The 19,950-nt window shown below is 44.8% G+C and overlaps 2 protein-coding genes across 2 annotated transcripts; both read right to left on the bottom strand.

Moving 5' to 3' along the window:
- Nucleotides 1–3,463: 3,463 nt before the first annotated feature.
- Nucleotides 3,464–4,648, bottom strand: FUT4 (fucosyltransferase 4; the record flags this gene model as incomplete). Its single annotated transcript, XM_079535532.1, has 1 exon — nt 3,464–4,648. Exon 1 carries the CDS (start codon nt 4,532–4,534, stop codon nt 3,464–3,466), a length of 1,071 nt encoding a protein of 356 aa, XP_079391658.1. The 5' UTR covers nt 4,535–4,648.
- Nucleotides 4,649–17,771: 13,123 nt separating this feature from the next.
- ANKRD49 (ankyrin repeat domain 49) lies at nt 17,772–19,371 on the bottom strand (the record flags this gene model as incomplete). The annotated part of the gene is made up of 2 exons (XM_079549097.1): nt 17,772–18,230; nt 19,099–19,371. The coding sequence occupies 2 exons, from the start codon at nt 19,369–19,371 to the stop codon at nt 17,772–17,774; spliced, it is 732 nt and encodes a 243-aa protein (XP_079405223.1).
- Between the last annotated feature and the right edge of the window lie 579 nt (nt 19,372–19,950).

Here is a 19,950-nt window from a genome sequence, read left to right as displayed (position 1 = left end):
TCGTGTGGTACAGAACGTGGATAAAGAGAGGTCATCAATCACTTTTTCTGCAATCAGTGTTAAGAGATCACAGGAATAAGAGGTGTGGGACACTTGCAGCACAGCTGAAGACATCAATGAACAAGCACAAAAATCCCATAGTTGAAAGAGTTTTTGTGCTCTTTTTTGTGCCGAATATCATCTCCCATCCATTTCATTTTGAAATTTAAGGGGAAAAATAAAAATACCCAAGCAGTTTCAAACTCTCTGTAGGTCAAGAGAGAGTCTGTTGGTTTGTTCGCTTTTTTCAGGTTTGTACACTGTGGGTTTTTTCTTTTTTTTTTAAATGATGTTTTTCCAGCAGTCACCCAACCTCAATAAATGCTCCTTTTCATAGTGGAAATAACCCAGCACAGCCTCTCCTGTGGAAATATTTACCCCCGGCACGACCAAGCTTCGTCCCCAGCCTCAGACGGTCTGACTGATCTGTAATGAGTCGCTTCTATTGATGAAGAGGTGGAAGACAAGCACAAAAGGAAATCTATTTAAAAAGCAGTTTTCTACCCTTCATAATGCATAAAGAAGAGGAAACAGAAAAATAGGGTCGTTTTATGCTACTTCCTTTCTATAATTTTATTGACTGTTAATCTACATGATTAATAAAAGTTACTCCATTCTGTGAAGATTAAAAGGTCTTACAGTATAAAATTCCCTGAGAAACTTCTGCAAGTTAAAGGATCACCCACATTTCTATATTCCACTTATAATCAAAAAGTAATTAACTTTATGAAAAACAGCACATGATCTTTCTGTCTCTCCCTCCTCCCCAACATTTCAAGGCATGGAATCAAACAGATTTAAAAGCATATTTGTCAAGATTTCTCTATTTAGACTGGAAGATAAATCTGCTTAATTTTTATAGACTGATCACATACTTCACCTGCAGGGCCTTGTGGAGTCTGGTACCTGATCTACAATCCAATTTGCTATGACACATTTCTCATTTATCACTGAACTTGGCCTCTACAAAGTGAGTTACAAAGGACAGCGCTCAGTTTCTAACAGCACTCAATTATTAGGTTAGTTCTGTGAGCCCAAGGAACGGATGAACTAAAAGCCAATATGGCCTCAAAGAGTTGCTGTATGACTGACTTCAGCAGCCATAGACCAGGACCAAACTTCCTCCCGAGTCTAACGGGAAAAGTGTGCAATGCTTATGCAACAACAGTGAAACTGCAATAATTATTACAACACTGCAGTTCTCATTATACAATTTGTGAAAACATTCAACGCATATCTTACAAACAGTGCACAGTTGTGGTTATCTCATTCCAAAATGATGTTCTGATCATTGCACGGCTGTTTGCTGAACTTCACAAAACTCATTTCCACCAGAATTTCAGGAAGAGAAGCTGAGAATAAAGGATGGCTGCAATCTGTGGATATTCCCATGCTCCTGGAGCCTCATCTTCTGCCTGTGGCATTACTACTGATAGAACCGAGTCGTGTGCCTCTAAACTCTCAGGAAACATTTAAAAACTTAGAAGGACTGGGAAAAAGAAGCACTATTTTGGGCAGACTGATAAGAAGCAGTGCAATCTTCACCTTTTTAAAGACTGCTCACTGCTTTGAAGATCAGGTTTTGATGTACACACACGCGCACTGCCATAAAAAGCAAAAGGAAAAAATGACAACTCAAAGAGACACTGATTGTATTATCCTGGCACTCAGCTGTTAGGTTAATGCTATACTTGGAATTGTACTTTTAGAATAATCAAAACCAATTTATTTTACCAGCTGGCAGGGCAGCAGAAGATCTTGCAAGTGAGGAGCACGGCTGTGCTCTGAACAACCCCTTCAGAAGAGCTGGAATTAAAGCCCAGCGTCGGGAACACCCCGACAACACCTGCATTGTGCTGAGTCCTCTGCTTTCCCAATAAAATCTCTCCGGCAGCTCTGGCACAAACAACAGCCACATTCAGAAGTGCTTTTAACCATCTTTCCCTGCACAAAAGCAGAAAACAATAAAAACAGGACCTTCCGAGCTCTGCCCCAGTAAACCTGTGCAAAAGTATTCATAAGCTATAACACTGTAACAGATTTTTTTCCCAATATTCTTTAGTTCCACACTTATGCAATTACTGGGCACAGGTAACTTAAAATGCAGCTACTAAGTTTCAACAGCATCTACCTGGCAGCCCTCATTGCTCAAATCAAACCTCATCCCATTCTAACCTAAATAACTCTCACATATTGAGCTTTCACTTGCATCTAACTTTCTTCTCTCCCCACCTGCCTGGTGCCCTTGATTTTATTCCACCGTGGCAGACAGAAAAGGAAGAACTGCAATGCTCTGGGCAGACAGCGTGTGAGGAACTGGCAGCCTAGAGTTCTAGGAACAGACTGAAAAAAAAAAAAAAAAATTAGGTGCAGGAAATCCCCAAAACCAAATGTAAAGAATAGTAACTTTCTTCTTTTTCTTCATATACTTCCTTCACATAACCTGTGTTGCAGCAGCAGTTTAGACCTTATTGTCTACAGTAGTTCTCCTTCTGGGAGGTAGCATTTGGGGACTTAACTTTGGTATCTTTGTTGCCATTACTGCTGTACACACAACAGAAAGTTAGCCTTCCCATGTACAGATTGAGTACAGCAATAAAACCCTGCCATCTTGAGCCTTTCCCTGGTTTTTCTTATATGGCAGCAATCTTGCATTGAAAGACATGCAGTCTCCTGTAAACATTCTCTAATTCCTGAATAAAGGGAGGGTGGAAATGTTCCTGCTTTCTGTCTGCCTTCTGTCTTTTCCTGTACTTGAAGCTCTTCTCTGCTTTCAAAAAGGACAACTGTGCTCACAATAAGTACTTACTGCCATTGAGCTGTTTGTTCCACTCAAACCCTTCCATACCCTTTTTCCTACATGGAATTTTTATTTGGCTCAAAGAATTATTATTTGGCTGCTGCAATTTAAAACTGCTAAAAAGTGCTACCGTATCATCACATTCTTAAGTTCAACATTTGTGGCTCAGCATTTGTCAGCAAATAGCTCTGATTTTCATAATAATCACCATTGGAAATATTTGCTTTTGTCTTTGGAACGCAGAAAGCCAGCACTGATCGCGTATCCCCCATACGCAAAAGAAAGTTTCACGGTCCAGGAAGCTGTCATAGCTGACAAAATTGGTTCCAGCTGCACAGCTGAAGGACTTGGCATAGGTTATTCTGCAAACAACTGCAAAGGTTTCAGACCAGCACGACTGCTGAAAGTTTAGCTTCGCTCCTGCAGAATCACCTTGCCTGATGCTTCTCCGTAATTTCATTTTGCACCGTAATAAAAATCTTCTTCTTCGTTTGTTTACCTCTATCTGTACGCTTTTCTCACTGAGGACAGACTGGCTCTGGCAGGCAGGAGGTCTCACAGGGTTTCCCTGTGCCTCGGTGCATTCGCTGCTGGGAGAAGCTGGCTGAGCTCGCCTCGGGAACGTCAGCTCTCAAACCAGCTGGCCAGATTCCGTACCGTCTTCAATTGATCCCCTGCCGTCCTCACGGCCTCGCACACCTTGCAGTAATGCTCGTCCCAGAAAGACGTGACGTGGACGTCGTACTTGTTCCGCCAGGCGAAATATCTCCTGTAGCTGGGCTTGTTTTTATCAAGGAACTTCAGGTAGGTGGCCAGCAGCCGCGGGCTGGGGAAGTCGTCCACGTGGATGAAGGAATCGGCGGGGATGAAGCGCTCGTAGTTGGCCCTGCGGGGGCCGAGGACGACGGGCACGGCGTTGGCGGCGAAGGCGTTCCTCCAGAGCTTCTCGGTGATGTAGTCGGTGTGCTGGGAGTTCTCGAAGGCCAGGTAGAACTTGTAGGCCGACACCGTCTTCACCACGCTGCCCTCCAGCAGTGCCATCCCGCGCGCCCCGTACACGTCGATGGGCAGGTGCTCCTTCAGCTGCCGGTAGTAGCGCACGCGGGCGTGCTCCTCGTTCCAGTTGCTGATGACCCAGGCCACCAGCCGGCTCTTGCGGGGCGGCACGAAGGGCCGCGGCGTCGGCGGCACGTACAGATAGCCGTAGGGCACGAAGACGTCCGAGTCCCGCCGGTAGGACATGGTCCAGTTGAAGAGCCCGGCCAGGCCCCGCAGCCCGGGGGAGTGCGAGGGCGACTCGAAGTTCATCCACACCCACAGCTGCCGCGGGGGTCGCGGCGGGGGCCCGCGGGGCAGCCCCTGGGCGCCGTGCAGCGCCAGGTCGCGGTGGTGGAAGAGCACGGCCCGCGCCTCGCCGTACCGCCCGCGGTCGGCGCTCAGGCGGCAGCCCGTGACGTTGTAGCGCCGCCGGCAGTCGGCCGGGCGCCGGGGGCGGCCGAAGGGCTCCCACCACAGCAGCACGGTCACCTCGCCCTCGGACCGGCCCGCCGCCGAGCCGTGCCGCCGCAGCTCCCGCAGGCAGGCGTACAGCAACAGCGCGGCGCCCAGCAGCGCGCCCAGCAGCGCCCAGCGCCGCCGCCACCTCCGCGCACAGCCCGGCCGGGCGGCGGGGCTCCGCCGGGGGCCCGGCTCCATCGAGCCTGCCCGCTGCCGCCCAGGGGGAGCCGCGGGGCCGGGGCCGCCCAGCGCATGCTGCTGCTGCTGCTGCTGCTGCTGCTGCCGCCGCCGCCTCTCAGCGCCCACCCCCGGGCCGGGCCCGGCACACAGCAGCGCGGAACCACCGGGCTGGGGCGGGGAGATGCAGCCCCTCCCGGCCATGCCGGCCATCCTGCCCCACCCCGCGGCTGCCTGCCCCTCTGCGCCGGCCCCGGCCCCGGTCCGCCCCTCGGTGCCGCACGGCCCCGCCCGCGGGAGCTCGAGGGCCGCCTCGGCCATCTCTACTCTCCCCGTCCCCTCTCATCCGGCCCCAGGCAGCCGCAGAGGTTCAGCTGGAGCTGAAGGGCTTTCCCTTCGTGTATCAGGGACAGACCTTGGGGCATTTTGATGCCCCAGCCCTGGAGGTGCTCAAGGCCGGGCTGGATGGACCTTGGGCAGCCTGAGCAGCTGGTGGGGGCAACCAACCCATAGCAGGGGTTGGGGCTGGGTGATGTTTAAGGTCTCTTCCAATCCAAACCATCCTGTGACTCTGACTTTTAAAAAGGTCATATTTACAAGAGGGAAGTTGAGTAAAGTTTTGAATAAATTACTTGTCTAGGGAAAAAAAGATAAAATAAGAGGAAGAGACAGCGGCCACAGGAGATTCGACTTCCTGCCAACTGCACCAGCTTCAAGCAGCTGTAAGAGGATTAACAAGTTGGAAAAGCAATAATAATTGTAAAAAAAAAAAACAACAATAATTCAAAGAAGAGGATTTCTTAAAATAACTTTATTGTCATTTTAAGACTTTATTGGAACCCAAATGTCTGCATTTAGTTTTTAAATCTCACAGCTATTTACAGTTTTTATGGTTACCAAGAAATCGCTTTTCACAGCTCTGCTTTGGAGGAAAGTATGAAGAAGCCTATCAAATAGACCACCTGAGATGTATTTCCCAGTCATTTGCTTCAGTGAACCAAGAGGTCATTGATTCTCACACCTTGGAGGAACAAAAATAATGGCCTCAATTTGAGCCAAGGAAAGTTCACATTGGAATAATTTATTTCCAGAAAGAGTGGTGATGCACTGGCACAGGCTGCCCAGGGAGGTGGTGCAGTCACCAACCCTGGAGGTGTTCAGGAACCATGGAGATGTGGTGCTGAGGGATTTGGTGTGTGGGCATGGGGGTGGGGGGGCTGGGGTTGGACATTGTGCTTTAGTGGTCTTATCCAACTTTTATGATTCTATGATTGGAGTATTTTTTGAAACTGTGCATTGTGTACCCAACAGCTGAAGATCCAAGGTCCTTTCATGTGAACACATTGAGTGCAGCAAAGTTACATCAGGAATAAATTCCCCTTGAGTGTTTGAATTGCAGCACAGCATGTGCATACCACATAGGTCTTTGCGACCCATCTCTGTGTTAGCCAGGAGAGTAATTCAAGCTCTACCTCAGAAATAAGGAACAGTTATGTGTGTGGGTGGTGTTATATTAGTAACTAGGTCACAAGCATCTGTAAACTTAATAACCGCGCATAAACAGAATAGTTTGTGTTAGAAGGGACCTTAAAGGTCATACAGTTCCAATTTCTGCCATGGGTTGGTTGCCCCCACCAGCTCAGGCTGCCCAGGGCCCCGTGCAGCCTGACCCTGAGCACCTCCAGGGATGGGGCACCACAGCTCTATGGACAGCAGTGCCAGGGCATCACTGCTCTCTAAGTAAAGAACTTCAGAAGGATTCAGAGTAAAGAACTTCACTTGAAGACTTCTATTGCTGTGGTCTAAGCACTCTTAAAAAAAAAAAAAAAAAAAAAAAACACAAAAAAAAACAGAAAAACCAACAGCTGTGGTTATGGCCAGTACTGTCTGTGCTCCGAACTAGTGTTGGCCAGAAGGGCTCTCTAGAGGTGACTACTCAGGGAGGACCGATGCTGCCTTGACTAACAGCAAAAAGTTGAAAATATTCAAGGCCAGAGACTCCAGCAGACCTCTGGCAGCCTGTGCCACTGCGGTGCCACCCTCTTGGTGAAAATTTTTTTCCTAATGTCCAACACCGAACCTCCCAGCTTGTAATTTGTGGCTGTTGCCCCTTGTCATCTTAACACCTTCAGGCAGTTGTTGACTGCTATTAAATCATACCTTTGCCTCCTTTTCTTAAGACTAAAGAGCTCAGTCTCTCATTTTATGTGCAGTAGGGCCCCACGTCATCTCAGTAGCCTTCCACTGGACTCCCTTCATGTTCTCAACTTCCAATTGAAGTGAGAGGCTGAAAGTGGGCACAGTATACCAGGTTCCTCCTCACAAATGCTGAGCACAGAGGGATGATTACTGCCCTCAATCTGCTGCATGCATATCTGATGTTGCTCAGCATATGGCTTGCTTTACTTTTAAGGAGAGCTCATAGTTGGCTCACATTCAACTTACTGTTCATAAAGCCCCCAGGATCTTTCCAGCATGGCTGTTTATCAGCCAGCCTGTTCCCTCCCTGCACCAGTGTATGGGAGTTTTCTGCTCTATGTGCAGAATGTTTTCTTTTCACTGAGTTTCCCAAGATTTCTGTTGGCTCAGCCTAAGTTTCTCCAGGAGTCTCTGAATTGAAGTTGTTCAAACCAGCATGTCAACCTCTTCATGTCTTCAACATGATGTGCTTGCTACCTAACAGCAAAGCAAAACAACAAAATCACAGGACCTGCCCGGACAAACAACACTGGTTTTAGTCACAAAACAGGAATTTTGGTTCTTTAGCCATTTCTGCAGGTAATGTGAGAAATTTTGGACCCATGAAGATCAGAGGGAGAACTCAATTGACTTCTGTTGAATCTTGATTCACCCAATATATTTGATTGTATCAGCTGCAATGGCAGTTCTTATTTTCCTTCAGGAGCATACACTTGATATATGACTTTGGAGAAAGTCACACCAGATTCTACTTGCCTAGTCTAGTTTTCATTCCTGTTCCTTGAAGATGTATTGCTAAATTCTATAACCTGGCCAATTAGAGTCTACTGATCATGCCATACCCGATCCTACATAAAGTGAAGTCAATAAAAATATTGTAATTAATTCTGGGGTTGTGAAACAACTTAACATAGAGGTACTTACAAACCAAGCAGTGGCAGCTTTGAAAAAAAAAAGAATTTGCAGCCCTTCTTTCACAAATTGCACTTCAACCAGAGCTGGGAATATGGTGGCTCATACAGCATTTGGCTTTACTAAATTTCTTTTGCACAAAGGTAGTTGTTTCTTTTTTCAAGCAGTTCTGTTCCCCCTGACTTGGGAAACAGCCACTGACACTGCTTTTGGAGATTAACCAGCCCAGGACATAGCTGAGCACTGAGGACCATGCACACTTTTTCTACTGCATACACAGGGAACTGTGGTTTAAGCGCTCCATGGAAATTGCAGTAGCTCCGCTCTTGCTGATAGCCAGGAATTTAAAACAAAATGCTATCTGTTGGTAACGAAACTGTTGCAAAATAAAAAATATTTTGTTTATTTGAAGACTAAATGTTTGCAGTCTCTAACAGTGGTAAATGTGTTTTCCCAGCTGGCTTCCTCTTGTACTCTGACTCACTTTGTTTTGTTACACAGAAGAAGCATTTAAGCCTAGAAGACTCTTTGAAGTTATTTGTCAACTGTCTTGAAAACAGCTGACTTGAAAATGTACTGAAAGATGTTGCATTTTCACCCATAGCTATCAAGTCACTTGTTCTATCAACCAGAGAAATCCCGTGCATTTCTTATCCTAAAAGAATGTGATCAGCTTGAAAGAGCAGCAGGATCTATTTCGTACCAAAATGACACTTATGAGTGGCTTTGAAATCTCTTCTTCTTAAGTAGCTCCTGTGATAGCAATGCAAGCTTTTGTCAAGTAAGGCCCTACATCCTCTCTGAAAAAGAGTGATGAAAGTTTCATTCTGTATAAATTGCATGCTGTATTTTAGTATAAAATGTAAATGCCTGTAATTTGATTGACTGTTTTTTAAGTTAGGGATTATGATCTTTCTGCTTGGAAGTTTAACATTCTAAAATATGACCAGAGATAAAATATTCAGTTGAAAGGTGATGCCCATCTCATTGGACGAACAACTTCTGAACAGACGAGCCCAAGTGACTGCACATGAAAGAAATGTGATGTTAAAATATAGTGCCTGGCTACAGTTCCACTTGTGACTGAGCAGGGATGTATTACAGCTGTCTAAAGTTGACTTTTCCAGGTCAAGGCACAGGCATAGACAGCTTTGCTGTGCACACTGTAAGTGGAGGATCCTGTCCCAGCACACTTCTACCTTCTGGTGCAGCACTCATCTTTGTTCACTGGTATAGATCAGAGCCAAAATTGGAGCAGCCATCCTTCCTGCCAAAAACACAGTCCTCAAGTAATCTGACAGGTGTGTACTATCAAGCTGAAACGTGGCTCAGTGGATATTTGTTAGCAGTTAGCATGGATGTTCCAGCAGGGGGATTGGACTAGATGATCTTTCGAGGTCCCTTCCAATCCCTGACATTCTGTGATTTTCAGCCTTATGTTCTGGAGCACTGAATGGCATCTTAAGCAGCAACAGTGGCAGCCATTCATAGAAAGCAGGCGAGACCTCTGATTCCAGGGGGATGCTCAGATGCTCTCACTTTACCCACTGCGCATCCGACAGGCCCAAGTGCAAAGGTTTGTGGTGGAGCTTTTCTCCAGGCATCTTTGAACCTCAAGCACTGTAGGGGCATTTCGGTCCAGGAAACAAGACTAGCCCTAGTTTCAGATCAATCTAATAGTTATGGGGCCCTCACATCAGTCACTTTAATATATTGATCCCTTTCCACTATACCTCATTACTTGATAGTGTAGACACAGCCTATGAGAGATGTCAGTGCTTGAAAGCTTACTACTGTGTGGAAGCAATAACTGCTGTCTCTCAGAACTGCAATGTTTAATTTGGAAATGAAATAATATAAAACAAGGACGAGAAAAGAGTAGCTGAATGGTAAGAATGAAAAATTACTATGATAAAATGTGAGCAAAGTATATTTAGATTAATAGAAACATGATGTAATGAAATATTATAAATATCATAGAAGTAGTAGTTCAGTAGTACTAATATTGAGTTACTATAATGCCATTTAAACAAATTCCTTAGATTGATTCAAGTGAAACATGAGACGTATAAAAAGATCTTGAATGTGATTATGTTGGACTAAATAAGAATCACCTGAGCCTCATAATTAAAATAATGAAATATTCAGTAGAAGGTCTAAGAAACATTTCTTCACTGCACAAGGTTGCACAAAAAGAAGCAAAGGAACCAGTGAGTTCCACAAATCTGCCTTTGTTGCAGCAAAACGGAGCTACTGCAGGATGAACGCAGAAAGTCTTTCCATTTGGCAAGTTTGAAAAGAAGATCATGAAAAAATAATAACTGAGAATGAGAAAGCCATGGGAGGAGGCCGGAAGGAAAATGCAGCAAGGAGCAGAAGTGAGATGCAGCCAGGTTAATCAGAGCCTCTATCTATCATTTTTCAAACATGATTGTGTGGTTCATGATCAAATTTGCATCTAAAAAGTGAGAATGTTTTCAAAAGCTGTAAATCCTCTTGTGCCTCAGGTGCAATTTTCAGTGCCAATATTTTTTTTTTCCATTTAGAAGTCAAATAGAAATGCCAAAAAAGAGTTGTCTTCAAGCCAGCTAAGTTAGATTTGTTTTCCTTCTCACAGGTGCAAAAATAAACCTTTTTTTTTAGTATTAGAGAAAACTTCCAGGCAATCAAAAAACCAAATATCCTATTTCATCCACATATAATTGTAAAAAAGGAAACAAAAACACAAAGGAACAGAAAGTTTAGTTGTTCAAAGTTGGCACTAAGACTATTTCTTCATAACAATAATCAGTCTAGCTTAAACAGGATTCTCAGAAACAAATCCCATTCCACCTCTTAAAACCACACCTTAGGGAAAACATGAATTATCAGTTTGAGATGACACTGGGAATAAGGAACTCTTCAACTCTGGCTTTAAGTTATCCATCAGTTCAGTTTCTTCATTGTACAAAACAGTTACCTCCTTTAGAAAGAAGAAATATTTGTTTATGTTACTGCAGGACAGAAAGAATTCTGGCCTCAGCCCAGCAATCCAGCCTGTCCAGATCCCTCTGTAGGACCTTCCTACTCTCAGGCAGATCAACTTGCTGTCATCTGCAAACCCACAATACATTTCCTCAGCGTCAAGTTGGTGCAGAAAACGTGGGCCTTCATTGTTTGCAGCAGGGAGCCTCCAAACTAGTATTATGTCCCCCTGCATGATTCAGGCTCAGCCATCAGTTGGTTTGCCAGAGAGAACTTCAGGTCCCTCATCTGCTTCTACTCCACTGAAGCGATTCCATAGCTGCCAATCTGCAGGCAGGAAAGGACCCTTCCTCCTGGTGCCATGAGATTCTTGCCTTCCTCATCATGGAAATCTACTTTCAAGCCTGATAAGCACTGACTCTCTTTGCCCCCAGTTCAGTATATATTTCTCCTGAGCCTTCTCAGTGCTAAGCACTCCTAGCTTTCTCATCATCTCTTCAGTAACATTGCTTAATCATCTTCATGGCTACTGGCTGGATTTGCTTGAGTACATCTCCTGAACTGGACCCACCACTCCAGATGTATCTCACCAGTGCTGAGGAGAGGAAAAGATCACTTCTCTCAACCTAATGACAAAGATCTTTCTAAGGCAGCCCAAGAGACTGCCAGCCATTGCTGACTGATGCTCAACTTCTTGTCCAGCAGGAGCCCCAGCTGTGCCAAGCTGCTTTCCAGTCTGTGGTTCTCCAGCTTGTCGTGGTGCAAGGGATTATTTCTCCTGAGAAGCAGGACGTGGCATTTCCCTAATCTAAACTTCATGAATTTTTTCTCTGCCCAACTCTGAAACCTGTAGAGTACCCTTTGAATGGCACCTACCTGGTGTATCAAATGCTCCTTCTCATTTTGTATTCTCTGCAAACTTGCTGAGTTCTACTTTATTCCATTGCCCAGGTCACTAGAGAAGATGTTAAACAATCAACTCTTGGTTTTCTCAGCCAGTGACTCCTCCAGCTGGACTTTATGATACTCATCACAACATTGTGAGCTTGTCACTTCAGCCAGTTTTCCATTTACCTCATTGTACATTTATATAACTCGTACTTCATCAGTTGTCACTGAGGCTGTTGGGGCAGATAGAGGCTCTAGCAAGGCTTTTGACGAAGTAAACAACATCAACTGCTCTCCCCTCATCCACCAACCAGCCTATCTCATTGCAGAAGGCTTTCAGGTTTGTAAAACACAGTTTCCCCTTCATAAATCCTTGCTGGATACTCCCAACCACCCTCTTGTCCTTCATATGTTTGGAAAAGGCTTCCATTATTAGTTGCTTCATCATCTTCCCAGGAACTGTGAGAAAGCCAACCAGCCAGCAGTTCCCTAAATCCTCCATCCAGTCCTGCTTGAAGACAGGAGTGACACTGACTTTCTGCCAGTCCTTTGGGAGCTCTCCCAGTCAGCCACAAAGCTATTGCTTGTCCAGTTTTTGTACAGGTATCCCGAAGGATCCATGACCGCTTCCTAAGTAGTGTGACTATACGATAAATACAAATGAATGCTCATTTGGTATCACCTCACCTGACTTTAATAACTGTTGCAAGTGGGAGTTCAGTGACAGGTTATTTTAGGTTCCAGGCAGCCTCTATGATAGCTCTTACATATATAGAGACATCGCAGGCTTATTTATGTTAAACTTTTATTAAGTCGAGCTTGATAACTGAATCACAAACTCTTGGCCCAGGAATTGCTGAGCTTAATGCATGTTAAGAAAAGTTAAGGCATTTCCTCAACTTCTTCTTCAAGAACTTGATCAGAAGATCAAGTTATGATCTTCTGCTGGAATTCAGAATCACTCTGCAACAGAGAAAACTATAAAAATGTCAAATTTCATAGTAGCACATTCTTGTCATCAGAAACATTTTGTAATTTTTTAAATTGTAATATTTTCATCACTGACTGAAATAGGATCAGATTTGAGTACTAACTACAACATCAGATAAAAAAGCAGCAGGAACATATGGATAAAACAGCTATAAGGAGAAAGTAAGCCCCTACCCAAACAAAACTTGTTTAAAATCTTATAAATACAGACCTAAATTTCCACAGACAGCTGGCCATTTTAAAGTTTCATTTGACGCATCCAAACAGATTCACGTTTTCAAAAAAATCAAGACCCTTGTAAGGACAGATGTGACATCACAGAGCGAGCCCCCCAAGAGCCAGCCACATTTAGGAAAAGGCAGTAAAAGGAAGAAGCAAAAATAAGTGCATTAACTTCAGTAAATTCAGCAACAAGGGTCTAATTTCTTCCTTTCGCTTTATTCTCTTCTACTTATTTCTCCTACATAATTCTTCTTCATTTCTTTATTTTTATTTCTATTCCTGTATTGCTGAACTGTGTTTTCCTCTCCAATTCCCTTCAGGAATTCCTAACTTTCTGTTCTCTGTCTTCTCTTTCACTCCCCTTGTCTGTGCTTCTCCTTTATCCTTTGCCTGGTGCCTCTCCTTCAGACGCTGAATACAGTAAGTTCATCTTCTCTTGGAAAAAGGAAATCTTTCCTTTTTCATCTAACTTCATAGACATTCCACCTCTCAATTATATATAATCACACTTTTTTTCCCCTGCTCCTTACACAGAAAAAAATGTGTGAATGGAAGCAGTTTGATATAGGAACTGAAGTCAGATTGCTTCCAGTTTTTTCTTGTTTCTATCTCTTCTTCTGTCCTTCCTCTCATGTTATCTGCCTATTCTGCTTCAAAACAGGCAGAAAATCTAGTGAGGAGAAGCATCACTGCTCCTAGAAGCAGCTCTTAGGACAAAGAGCATCTACGTTCCCGGAAGAAAACCAACAAATCCCATACATTTCAGCACCAAAATAAATTTGAATAGCCTGTCTTGTTTTAAATCTGTGCTTTTCTCACAGATGAGAAAGGATAGAAATGAGATATAAGATATAAGATATGCAGTTCAGTGAAACGTCTATCAACTTCAAAAAGAAACATTAACTGACAACTTTAAAGTGAGTTGTTATAGGCAAAGATTCTTATTGTTGACTCTTACTTTTCATTCCTACATGCCTTGAGTAGAACTGAGGTTGTAAAAGTAAGCCATTTCTGTTCTGCGATGCTGGCTGCAGGCCTCCGATGGAGAAATTCTTTTTCACACTCCAAATTCCTTTCAGAGCCGCTGTTAATAATTAGTCAAAATAATACTGTTACAACTGATTATCTAAACTTGTTCTAAAACTGGTGGAACATTTAAAGGATAATCCCTTTGTTCAGTCCTGTAATTAGACATTGGTAGGACAGCGCCATAAGCATCCTCCACAGTTAATGGAAAAGAGTGACTGACATCTTCAGAGAGCAACTTTGTAATGTTCATTCATGTGATCAAACTGTAATCTTCCAGACAATTGTGATCCAGTGGCAGATGAATGTAGTGCAGTGTTGGTGTGTTAAGCTCTCACTAACATGAGACACAAGAGTGAACTGAGCAGACTAATGATAGCATCTGCAACTCAGCCACTTGCCCAGATCCCCTTTACCATCAGTGGGAAGAGAGCACATACAGAGAAAGACTAATGCAAAGACAGTCAGAACTGTGCTTTCAAAGTGCCTTTTTTTCCTCCATTTTTAATATAAACAGAATTTACATAAGTAGTTCGTCTGCCAGTGTGTGCTGTAATTGCCTAAGGAGTCTAATCACAGTCATGCAGTTGCAGGTTCAAATAATTGAAATCTGGATACTGACTACATCACCCAACTTTTGTACATTTTTGTCTGTGAATCCAATTGTTTGATACTCATTTTGAGTAAATTTACTTTTGGGTTCTAATCCTAAACAGGAGAACACAAAGACCTTTTCCAAACTTGTCTAGATTTGGAAATAAAGGGAAAATTTAAGGCTTTGCTACATTTGTGGAAGATGTAAATATTAAGAAAGATTGTGGTGGACCTATTTCAACAAAATGTAGCTTAACATAACCAAGGAATAGTTTTACACTGTGGGACAGAATGCAGGGCTACAGAACAAGAACCACATGTTATGGGGGAAAAGTATTGTGGATTTAGGAGTACCAGTTGACCAGCAGCCCAACACCCTCGTGCTAATGTTAGCTTTAGGTGTCAGCAGACGTAAGTTAAATGAAGTAGATCATTCTCTGTACAGACTGCTAATGATACAAATACTGAAACACCTTTTTAATTGTTTCTTATCTAGAGCAAACACCTTGTTCCTTCTCAGACTTACATTTCCTCATTTTCTACTGTATTCAAGTCTGTCTATAACCTTCAAGCTGCCTAAAGAGACTGACTCTCTGATTGCTTTGTTTTCCTCTTTTTCCTTTTGCTCATTTTTACCTCAACTTCTTTTCAACACCAACTTCAAATTCTGAGAAGCAGAAGGTAGACAATGAATTCTAGTAGCTACAACACCTCCTTCAAAGGAAAGAAGTAATAAAATCTCACTTCTTTCAAAAAAAGAAGTACCAAAACCTCTCTACCACTTGGTATTTTTCTGTTTTATTAAGCTGATAGATCACATGGAATTATGTGTTCTCTAAGTCTCATAATTTCATGCTAAAAAAACTAGATGATGTATAATTCTTCTGTTTCTGAATTTTCTCTAGACTAGTACATAAGTGTTCGAGACCGACTTTTTGTTTAGTTTGGTTTTTAAATAAGTAATTTTGCTACAGTTCCTCAAAACATTTTCTGTTTCATTTGCCCTGACAAACACTTTCCATTTGCTCATAGGGAGGATTACCTGCAGCTGGATGCCTAATGTGGCATTCTTCTTTCCAAAAACAGAGCTCTTCTTCAAGGATCTCTTTAACTCTCTTACACGGCTCAACATACAGAATGTTCTTCCCTGTTAGCAAAACACATCACACAAGAACCGGTCATTTTAACTTCCCTGATGCTGGTGTGTTTTAAAGCATGTAATTTCATTTTATCCCATTCTTCTTGCTTTAATGCACTTTAAGGCAGATTTGCAGACACGATAGTGTTCAGCTACAGGGCTCTGCACCACGGGATGCAGCCAAGGCAACCCTGTGCTCTGGGGAGCTGTGGCGATGGAGTCCCTCCATGGTGAACAACCCAAGGTGGAGCTGAGGGCGGGCGGATCAGGTCTCGTAGCCCACGGCAGCGGGCATTGCCCCCGAAAGAGGGCAACCCGACGCCAGGCGGCCCAGGGAGGGACGTGCCAACTCCCCTCCCCATCCTCCCCTCCCTCCAGGGCTTTCTGGAGCGCTCAGGAGGAGCCCAGCGCCCAGGGGACGGGGGAGCCGGGAGGAGCGGGCGGGGCAGGGCGACAGGAGGGGACGGGGCGCTCACGGGGCTGCCCGCCTCCCGCCGTCTCGCTGCGGCCATCGCTGTCCGCCTCCTCGGCCGCCCCCGCCGGCTGCTGGCTGTTGGCCGCCCTCATGGCCGCCGCGCCCGGCGGGTAGGAAGCGCGTGTGGCGGTTGCCAAGGGAGCGGGCGCGTTCTGCTCGGGCGGGCTGCGCTCGGGCGGCGGCTGCACATCGCCATCTTGTGGCTGTGCTGCGGACAGGCGCAGCCATAGAACGACAGAACATCCCGAGTTGGAAGGGACCCGTAAGGATCTTCCAGACTGAATGCCGGCACCACACAGGACCATCCAAAAGTCAGAGCGTGCTCTGAGAGCGTTATCCAGATGCTTCTCGAACTCTGGCAAGCTCGGTGCCATGACCAGTGCGCCGGAGAGGCTGTTCCTGCGCATGACCACCCTCTGGTGAAGAACCTTTTTGACATCCAACACGACCCTCCTCTGATGCAGCTTCCTGCCGTCCTCTTGGGTTCTGTTGTTGGTCGCCAGAGAGAGCAGAGCGCTGCCCTCCGCTCCCTGTGAGGAGCTGCAGCCATCAGGCCTCCCCTCAGCTGCTCTGCTCTGAGCTGAGCACACCACCAGCCACCCCTCATAGGTCTTCCTCTATAGACCCTTCACCATCTTCGTGAACCACCACCTTCACCTCCTTTGCAAACTCTCTAACAGTTTTATGTCCTTCTTGTTCTGTGGTGCCCAAAACTGCACGCAGTCGTGTTAGGAGGCTGGCTGGCTCCAAGAGAGACAGGGTGATGATCCCTCAAGGATGTTCCATCAGAGGACCAAACGTACACTAATATAGAATCATTCCGGTTGGAAAAGACCTCTAAGATCATCGAGTCCAACTGTCAGCCCACCCCACCATGCCCATTCACCATATCCCTCCATACCACATGTCCACATTTCTGCAGCACCTCCAGGGAAAGTGACTGCCCCACCTCCCTACTCTTTCTGTTCACTCTTTCTAAGAAGAAATTGTTCCTAATACCCATTTTTTTCCTAGTATCAACATATATAATACATAATATATATACGTACATGTATATATATATATACACACATATACACATATAAACCACTGCATTTCTAACTTGCATTATTGTAGAGAAAAACTGCGCTTAAGTGCACGCTAATGGTCTTAAGCAAACCACGTTCACTTTGGTTAAATCATGGCAGTAAGACCTCTGTCAGACCTGAAGCCCAGTTCAGATGTGGCAGATTAGATTTGGCTACCAAGAACTAGCCACCAGGTACTACAGGATTTTGGTTGTTCCTAAGAATAGTTCATTTGATTTATGAACAGGCAATTTCATTGGCTACTGAGCTTTCAATTAAAGATATGACAATAAAATATTTAGGGTTAAGTGTTTTATTTTATAATAGGCCTTACACCAGATCACTAAGCATTTTGAAAATCACCCAAGTAAATTATATCCATTCAGAGCTTCCATGCAGTTTTTAAAAAGTTCGTCAAAAATAATTTTCTAGTGAGCTGTAATAAACTGCATAACCAAACCTGAATTTCACATAACATACGTAGTCCAGTTTTCCCTCCTGTTCTGACATTAATGTTTTGGACCAAACATCCCTCCAAATTTGCACTTATTGAGCACAGAATCACTGAAATTACGGAATTCATTAAAGCTTTCTGAATACCCTGATAACAGTAATGGCACTTCAAAGTATGAGGGAAAGCACTGAGTTGAATTGCAGAAGGTGAGATTTTCACTGATAAGAATATTTCAGTATCTTAAATGACAACCTTGATGCAAAGGAACAGACCAAGCACACAGATGCTGTGTGACAAACAAGAGGCAGTAAAACTCACATTCACAGCTTTTAAGGGGACACAGCATTTATGCAGTCTTCTACTATTTCAAAAAGGTAGTGGTATATATCGGTCCTCCTAGCAATGTCAAGGGCAGTTTCATCCAAGTTATTTTTCAGGTCTGCTTTTATGTAGCGATTCATCAGCAGAAGTTCAAGGGTTTCCCTACTGTTTTTGTTTCCTGCAGCAATATGTAAAGGTGTCAACAACCCATTTGTCTGAGCGTTGATGTCTGCACCCTGCTGAAGTAAGAACGCGGCCACTTCTGTATTGTTCCACTTGCACGCACTGTGCAGAGGCGTCCACCCATCCACTGTTTGTGCGTGAATATCTGCCCCCTGGGCAACCAACTCCCGGGCCATGTCCAAATGCCCACTGTAGGAAGCTCGATGGAGAGGAGTGTATTGATCTTCATCACGAGCGTTAACGGGAGCCAGCTTTTCGGAAAGGAGCCTCCTCACTGTAGTCAGCTGTTGAAGGGAAATAGGGAATGTAATACGAACCTTTGTAAAAAAGACACACCATTTCTATTGTTCTAAAAATGCTTTTTTTTTTTTCCCCCAAAGAAAAAGCAGTTTCTGTCAATCTCACAAAAGACTATGCGTGATAGAAAATTTTAAGATGAAGCCAGTTATTATTACTTGAAATAGAGACACAACAGTCTAGCATAAAAACACAACTGCAATTCACTTCACTCAGTGTGGGGCATTAAGCTGCAGAACCTCAAGGACTACTTTTGCCTCTGAAGAAACATGTGCCTCCACACAACTATAAGTGCCTTTTGTGTACAATTATTTTCAGTGGCAGCCTTTGTTATAAACACAAGGATGTAACAAGCTGCCTAACAAGAACTTCCATCTTCTCACTCCATTTTCCAAGAACAGTAAGCTTTTTTTATTAACAAGATTGGGGGGAAAAAAAAAAAAAAGAAAAAAAAAAGGTAGGATTGGATTTAATCCTTATGGATCCCTTCCTTTCTCAGCATATGTAGATTTGAAGAAAATAAAGCTTCAGATACATCCTCTCCACTCCAGTTAAAATGCTCACATACCATGAAGAGTCTGGCACATTTTTAAGTTGATCCAAGTTTAAGAACAGTGCTCATATTTCAACTCTGATGTACAGTCAAAGTTTTTCTTCTGAAATCTAATTGGCCAAGAAATATTGTAGTGTGTGGAACACAAAGGCAGATGCTTTCCAGAACAGCTTGTGAAACCTCGGTCAAAACAGCTGGGAGGGATAAAGAGTAGCATAGAGAAGTTTCTGTTTGTGGATGGAACTGCAGACATCTATTCAATACAGCCTTTTTGTTAGAGATACACAGAACAGATGCCTTACCCGATTGTTTTCAGCTGCCCACAGTATTAGTTTCTCTGGATTTTTCTCCATTTTTTTTTCTTGCATCTCATACCATTCCTCACTTCTTTCTTGTTCATCGTCTTCATCGTCAGACTGCCCGGACCAACCACTCTGAGTTCCTATAGGAATCAAATGCCGGTGTGTTTCCAGCAGCTCGAGTTGGTTAAAGCTCTCTGTAAACTCTGCAAACTCATCGCTGTCATCATCCCTCTCATCAGCGTCCTTCTCAGCAGCACGTTTGCCTTTGCTCATTTTCGGTTGGCATCTGTAAGGCGTGGATACACAGCAGTATTTGAATTAAGTGTTGCTCACACACTGTCAGTGGAAAGAGGCCCAGTGAAGCACAGGCCTCGCTCCCCTGCACTCCGCTGCACCCCGCTGCCAGCACGGGCAGCACCCGAAGGTGGTGTCGGTACCCCCCGCTTTCCCGGCCCTATAACAAGCCTTACGGGCCTCCCATCCACTCTCGCCCCCGTCCAACCCCGCTCAGCTTTGCCCCCGCCCCACGAGGCAGCAAACTCACGCAACCGACGACCGGGAACGCCGCTCCAGAGGCGGGGCTTTTCCAGCGGGGCGGTGCTGCCGCCGGGGCGCGCCCACTCACCTGCACATCGAGCCCTTCCGGCCCGTCGCTCCCGGCGGAAGTGACGTAAGCGCCACGGCGGGAGTGAACGCCCGACTGACCAATCGCGCAGCTCGGCGGGAGAGACGGCGAACGAGAGCGCGCTGCGAGCGGGCGGATCTCGCGAGAACGGCGCGGCGCTCGGCCGGGTGCTATAGAAACGGCGTGAGGGGGCCGCGGGGTGTGAGGGCCGGGCCCTGGGCTGTGGG

This window comes from Tetrao urogallus, assembly GCF_951394365.1.
Source record: "Tetrao urogallus genome assembly, chromosome: 1".
In the NCBI taxonomy this organism is placed as follows: domain Eukaryota; kingdom Metazoa; phylum Chordata; class Aves; order Galliformes; family Phasianidae; genus Tetrao; species Tetrao urogallus.
Note: the sequence above shows the minus strand (reverse complement) of the source record. Positions and strands in the feature narration are given on the sequence as shown.